Source organism: Oxyura jamaicensis (assembly GCF_011077185.1).
Source record: "Oxyura jamaicensis isolate SHBP4307 breed ruddy duck chromosome 11 unlocalized genomic scaffold, BPBGC_Ojam_1.0 oxy11_random_OJ72301, whole genome shotgun sequence".
Classification (NCBI taxonomy): domain Eukaryota; kingdom Metazoa; phylum Chordata; class Aves; order Anseriformes; family Anatidae; genus Oxyura; species Oxyura jamaicensis.
In genome coordinates, this window is record NW_023304250.1 from 1 (window position 1) to 5,642 (window position 5,642).

General features: G+C 70.8%; 2 protein-coding genes across 2 annotated transcripts; one reads left to right on the forward strand and one right to left on the reverse strand.

Annotated features, from left to right (window-relative positions):
* The first annotated feature begins 49 nt into the window (after window positions 1–49).
* Window positions 50–3,530, forward strand: LOC118157796 (hyaluronan synthase 3). The gene is made up of 3 exons (XM_035312274.1): window positions 50–694; window positions 1,135–1,236; window positions 1,334–3,530. The coding sequence occupies exons 1-3, from the start codon at window positions 74–76 to the stop codon at window positions 2,255–2,257; spliced, it is 1,647 nt and encodes a 548-aa protein (XP_035168165.1). The 5' UTR covers window positions 50–73; the 3' UTR covers window positions 2,258–3,530.
* CHTF8 (chromosome transmission fidelity factor 8) lies at window positions 3,514–4,721 on the reverse strand. The gene is made up of 3 exons (XM_035312275.1): window positions 4,638–4,721; window positions 4,438–4,549; window positions 3,514–4,348 (listed from the first exon to the last, which is right to left on the reverse strand). Exons 1-3 carry the CDS (start codon window positions 4,658–4,660, stop codon window positions 4,145–4,147), a joined length of 339 nt encoding a protein of 112 aa, XP_035168166.1. The 5' UTR covers window positions 4,661–4,721; the 3' UTR covers window positions 3,514–4,144.
* Between the last annotated feature and the right edge of the window lie 921 nt (window positions 4,722–5,642).

Consider the following 5,642-nt stretch of genomic DNA (forward strand, 5'->3'; position numbering starts at 1 on the left):
CCCCCCCCGGTGTCCCCACGTTCCCCTGTCCCCCCCGTGGTGGCCGTGCCCTGACTGTCCCCATCCCGCCCAGATGCCAGTGAGCCTCTCCACGGCCCTGCGAGTTGTGGGGACCAGCCTCTTCGCCTTGGCGGTGCTGGGGGGCATCCTGGCCGCCTACGTCACGGGGTACCAGTTCATCCACACGGAGAAGCACTACCTCTCCTTCGGGCTCTACGGGGCCATCCTGGGGCTGCACCTCTTCATCCAGAGCCTCTTCGCCTTCCTGGAGCACCGGCGCATGCGGGGCGAGGGGCGGCCGGTGCGGCTGGGGCGCTCGGTGGCCCTCTGCATCGCCGCCTACCAGGAGGACCCCGACTACCTGAAGAAGTGCCTGCGCTCCGTCAAGCGCATCGCCTTCCCCGACCTCAAAGTGGTGATGGTGGTGGACGGCAACGGCCCCGACGACACCTACATGCTGGACATCTTCCACGACGTGATGGGCTCCGAGCGGGCGGGCAGCTACGTCTGGAGGAGCAACTTCCACGCGTGGGGCGAGGGCGAGACGGAGGCCGGGCTGCGGGAAGGGCTGGCCCGCGTCCAGGCGCTGGTGCGCGGCACCACCTACTCCTGCATCCTGCAGAAGTGGGGCGGGAAGCGCGAGGTGATGTACACGGCCTTCCGGGCGCTCGGAGACTCCGTGGACTACATCCAGGTGGCCGTGGGGGCCGGGCGGGGGGCCGTGGGCACGCCGTGAGCGGTGGGGTGGCCGTGGGGACCCTGCAGGTGCGGCCGTGCCCGCGAGGGCTTCGTGCCACCTCCTCGGCGCATCCCGTGCCGTGCGCAGGCGTCACCGGGGGGATGCCATGTGGTGGCACGGCGTGGGGCTCCGCACCCCCGTGCCCTGGATGGGGGGGCGGCGAGGGCAGGTCCCACCGCGGTGCCGTCGCTCGGGGCCGGTCTGCGGGGCTGGGTGTCCCGGGGCAGCGGTGGCTGGGCACCGCGGGGCGCTCCGCTCCCTGCCACCGCCTGCCGGTCTGCGGGGCCCTGCCTCGTCTCGCCGGCCGCGGCTCGGGCTTGCCCGGCTGGGGCTGGGCCGTCTGCCGGGCGCGCGTGGGCGGCAGGAGCGGGGCTCAACGTTGCCTCTGCCCCCAGGTGTGTGACTCAGACACGGTGCTGGACCCCGCCTGCACCGCCGAGATGCTCCGCATCCTGGAGGCAGACCCCCGCGTCGGCGGCGTCGGCGGCGACGTCCAGGTACCGCGGGCAGGGAGGGCGACACGGGGCGCGTGGGGGCACCGCCAGGCCGGTCCCGTTACCGGCGGTGCCGGCGCTGACGCCGTCCCCTCCCCAGATCCTGAACAAGTACGACTCGTGGATCTCCTTCCTGAGCAGCGTGCGGTACTGGATGGCCTTCAACGTGGAGCGCGCCTGCCAGTCCTACTTCGGCTGCGTGCAGTGCATCAGCGGGCCCCTGGGCATGTACCGCAACGCCCTGCTGCAGCAGTTCCTGGAGGACTGGTACCACCAGACCTTCCTGGGCAGCAAGTGCAGCTTCGGGGACGACCGGCACCTCACGAACCGCGTGCTCAGCCTGGGCTACCAGACCAAGTACACGGCCCGCTCCAAGTGCCTGACGGAGACGCCCACCCGCTACCTGCGCTGGCTCAACCAGCAGACCCGCTGGAGCAAGTCCTACTTCCGCGAGTGGCTCTACAACGCGCTCTGGTTCCACAAGCACCACCTCTGGATGACCTACGAGTCGGTGGTGACCGGCTTCTTCCCCTTCTTCCTCATCGCCACCGTCATCCAGCTCTTCTACCGCGGCCGCATCTGGAACATCCTCCTCTTCCTGCTGACGGTGCAGCTGGTGGGCATCATCAAGGCCACCTACGCCTGCTTCCTGCGGGGCAGCGCCGAGATGATCTTCGTGTCCCTCTACTCCCTGCTCTACATGTCCAGCCTGCTGCCCGCCAAGATGTTCGCCATCGCCACCATCAACAAGTCGGGCTGGGGCACGTCGGGGCGCCGCACCGTCGTGGTCAACTTCGTGGGGCTGCTGCCGGTGTCGGTGTGGGTGGCCGTGCTGCTGGGCGGGCTGGCCTACACCGCCTACAGCCAGGACCTGCTCAGCGAGACCGAGGTGGCCTTCCTCGTCTCGGGAGCCATCCTCTACGCCTGCTACTGGGTGGCCCTGCTCACGCTCTACCTGGCCATCGTCGCCCGGCGCTGCGGCAAGCGGCAGGAGCAGTGCGGGCTGGCCTTCGCCGAGGTGTGAGCGGGGCGCCGGGGGACGGGGACACCGCCACCGTCCCTGCAGCAGCCCAAGGCAGCGTTCGTGGTTAAAGTTTTGTTTTTTTTTCCTTTTTTTTTTTTTCTTCCCTTTTTTTATTTCATTTTTTTTCTGTACGACTCAGCCTGGTGGGTGCTGGCGGCCAGGGAGCAGCCGCGCCGGGGCTGCCTGGAGCCGTGCTCGGCACAGCCTTGGTGCTGCAGGGGCAGTGCCAGCACCCCCCCCAGTGCCATGAGCGTTTGGGCGCTGCGGGAGCTCCGCTGGCTGAGCTCCCCCCGCCCCGCCGGGGCCGCCGTCCTTCGGTGCTTTCCCCGGGGACCCCGAGGTCGTCCCCACGGTGCTACAGAGAGAGGACCCCACGCGTTCGGCCGGGTGCTGAGCCGTGATGCTCGATACCGCGGGGGTTGCTGCACCCCCACGGTGTGTCCCCCCCCTCCCCGTCCCCAAAATCCCCGTGCAGCCCCTGCGTGAGCAGGAGCCGGCTGCAGGTTCAGCCCCGCTCCCTGCCGCGGCTCAGGGGCAGAGGTGGGATTTCACCGCAGCGTCGGCACCGCTTCCCCTGGTGCTGCCAGCTGGGGCCACCCCCCCGGGGTCTCAGCACCCCCCGCTCCGTCCCCACGCAGCTCCGGCGGCTCACAAATGTCCCCGAGGGCCACATCCTCGCCCCAGGGCTGTGTATGTGCGGGCACGTACCCACAGCTCCCCCCGACCCCTCTCGGGGGGCCCGGCTGCCCCAGGAGGGCAGCGCCCCCATTGTGCTTTGCCAAAGAGCTCGGGGGGGGGGGGACCCCGGCTCCTATTTTTGTGCCCGCAGCTTGGGCAGGAGCAGGAAAAGCGGGGCCGGGGGCTGGTGTCACCCACGCGGGGCCGTGGCGGAGCTCCGGCCAGCCCCCGGCCCTGCAGAGCCGAGCGCGCCCCGGCTCCGTGCCAGCTGCCTCCCCACAGCCCCTCCTCTGCCCCCCAGCTCTGGAAGCGCGGAGGGAGCCTGGCATCTGTCTAGGCAGCGGGAGGGAGGCGCTGGGTTTTGGGCCCGGACATGCAGAGGAGGGCGGGGAAAAGCCAGTTCCCAGCCTTTCCCTGCCCACCGGGTCCCCCCCGGTGCTTACCCACGGCCGTCTCCCCCGGGCCCTCTTTTTTCAGGGCCAGAACCTTTCTACAGCCGAGCAATTTGGGTTTTTTATTTAAGACGAGGTTTTTTAGGAGACTTTTGTAGCTCTTTTCGTATTTACACTTATTGCTGATGGTTTGTAAATCTATTTATTTTTTAACCCGTGTTTTTCTCATATTTTGAGAGGTCTGTTTTTTATAGCCCGCTGGATTTGTCACAATAAAGACTTGCACAGAGGAACGCCAGCGTGTCAGCCCCGCTCTGCCCCTGCCCCAAATCCACGGAGTGCCCCCCTGGGCGGGGGGAGCCTTGTGGGGAGGTGGTGCTGAGACGGACCCTGCCTGTCCCCAGCTGCCCCCAGAGCTGCAGGGGTGGTTTTGGGGAGGGACAGATGCTGGTGAGCGAGGCTGAGAGGGAGCCAAAGCGCCCCCCCGCAGCACGAGCACGGCCGCAGAGCCAAGCCTGCCCCCGCGGGGCTGCAGCTGGGCTCCCCCCAACGCTCCTCACCTCGGAGGGGTGCTGGGTCCTGTCCCGGCTCTCCCCTGGGTCACCGCAGGGGGGGGACAGGGGACCCGGGACGGGAATGGGGTGCCCACAGGGCCAGGGCTGAGCCCCGTGGTGGCAGCAAGTCCCTGTCCTCGTGCCTTAGGCACGCTGGTACCAGCAGCAGGTCCGTGTCCACGCGCCTGGGGCACGGTGGTGCTGGCAGCAGGTCGGTGTCCTCCTGTTCTGGGCACGGTGGTGCCGGCAGCGGGCCGGCGCCCTCACACCTTGCGGGGCACGTTGGTGATGATGGGCTTGGGGCGCGTTTTGAAGAGCAGCTTGGTCTTGATGAGGGCGCTGACGGCGTAGCGGCCGTGCGGCTCCGCGGGGCCGGCCGCCTGCTTCACCAGCACGGCGAAGGGCTTCTCCAGCGTCACCACCTTCCCGTACAGGACGTGGTGGCCCACCACCAGCACCGGGACGCCCTGCGGGGGGGGAAGCAGAGGCTGAGGGCTGTGAGCGGCCCCGTGGCGGGGCGGTCCCCGCGGCGGGGGGGTCGGGGGGGGCTCCGTGCCTCGCGGGTGTAGTGCAGGTCTCCCAGCAGGCTCCCGGGCAGCGCGCCGCCGCTCCGCGCCTCCACCTCGCCCTGCAGCTCCAGCAGCACCCAGCGGGGCAGGCCGCCCGCGCTACCGGGAGACGGGAAGGGGTGAGGGGGGGGCACTGCAGGGCGCTCGGCAGAACTGGTACCGGGCACCGGGCCCGGCCCGCGCTCACCTGGACACGACGAGCTGCACCATGGCACGGCCTGCGGAGCCACGGTCACTGCGGGCATGGCCGGGATGGGACCGGTGGGGACCCCACAGCGTGCTGCGGGCCCGGGACACCCCGCTCCCCCCGGGACTCCTACCGGGACCCCCCAGGACCACCCTGGGACCTCCCCAAGACCCCTGGGACCTCCCCAGGACCCCCGGGACCTCCCCGAAAGCCCCAGGACCCCTCACAGGACCTCCCTGAGACCTTCTCAAGACCCCCAGGACCTCCCCGAAACCCCCGGGACCCCTCCCGGGATCTCACCGGGACCCCCGGAACCACCCCAGGACCTCACCGGGACCCCCGGGACCCCCTGGGGACCCTCCGGGTACCCCCCCGGATCCCCCCATGCCCCCTCGCCCCCAGCCCCGTACCAACCCCAGCTGCCCCCCGCCCCTCCCGTGCCCGGCTGAGCCTCCCCGGTGCCCCCCTCCCGCTCCCCGCTCTCTCCGCCCCATGCCCCGGTACCTCCCCGTGTCCCCGGTACCACCCGGTACCACCCGGTTCCCCCCGGTGTCCCCGGTGCCCCCCAGCCCCGTTGTCCCGCAGCGGTCCCGGTGAGGCGGTGCCGGCCGGGGGCTCCCCTCTTCCCCCCCCATCCCCGGCCCCTCCGCCGCCGCCGCCGCCGCACCCGAATCTCCCGCCGCGCCGCGCTTCCGCTTCCGGCCCCGCCCCCTCCCGGGACACTTCCGCTTCCGGGGGACCGCCGCGCGCACGTGGGCCCGGTGGCGGCGGGGAGGGGGCGGGGCCGGGGCCGGGAGCGGGGCCGGGAGCGGGATGGGGGAGTTCGAGGTGCACCGCGTGCGCTTCTTCGGCCTGGTGCCCGCCGGCGTGCGCTGCCTCGCCTACCTGCCCCGCGGCCGCCGCCTGGCGCTCGCCCGCACCGACGGCGCCGTGGAGGTGTACGGGCTGGGCGGGAACTGCTTCCAGGAGAAGGTGCGGAACGGGCACCGGGAGGGGACCGGGGTG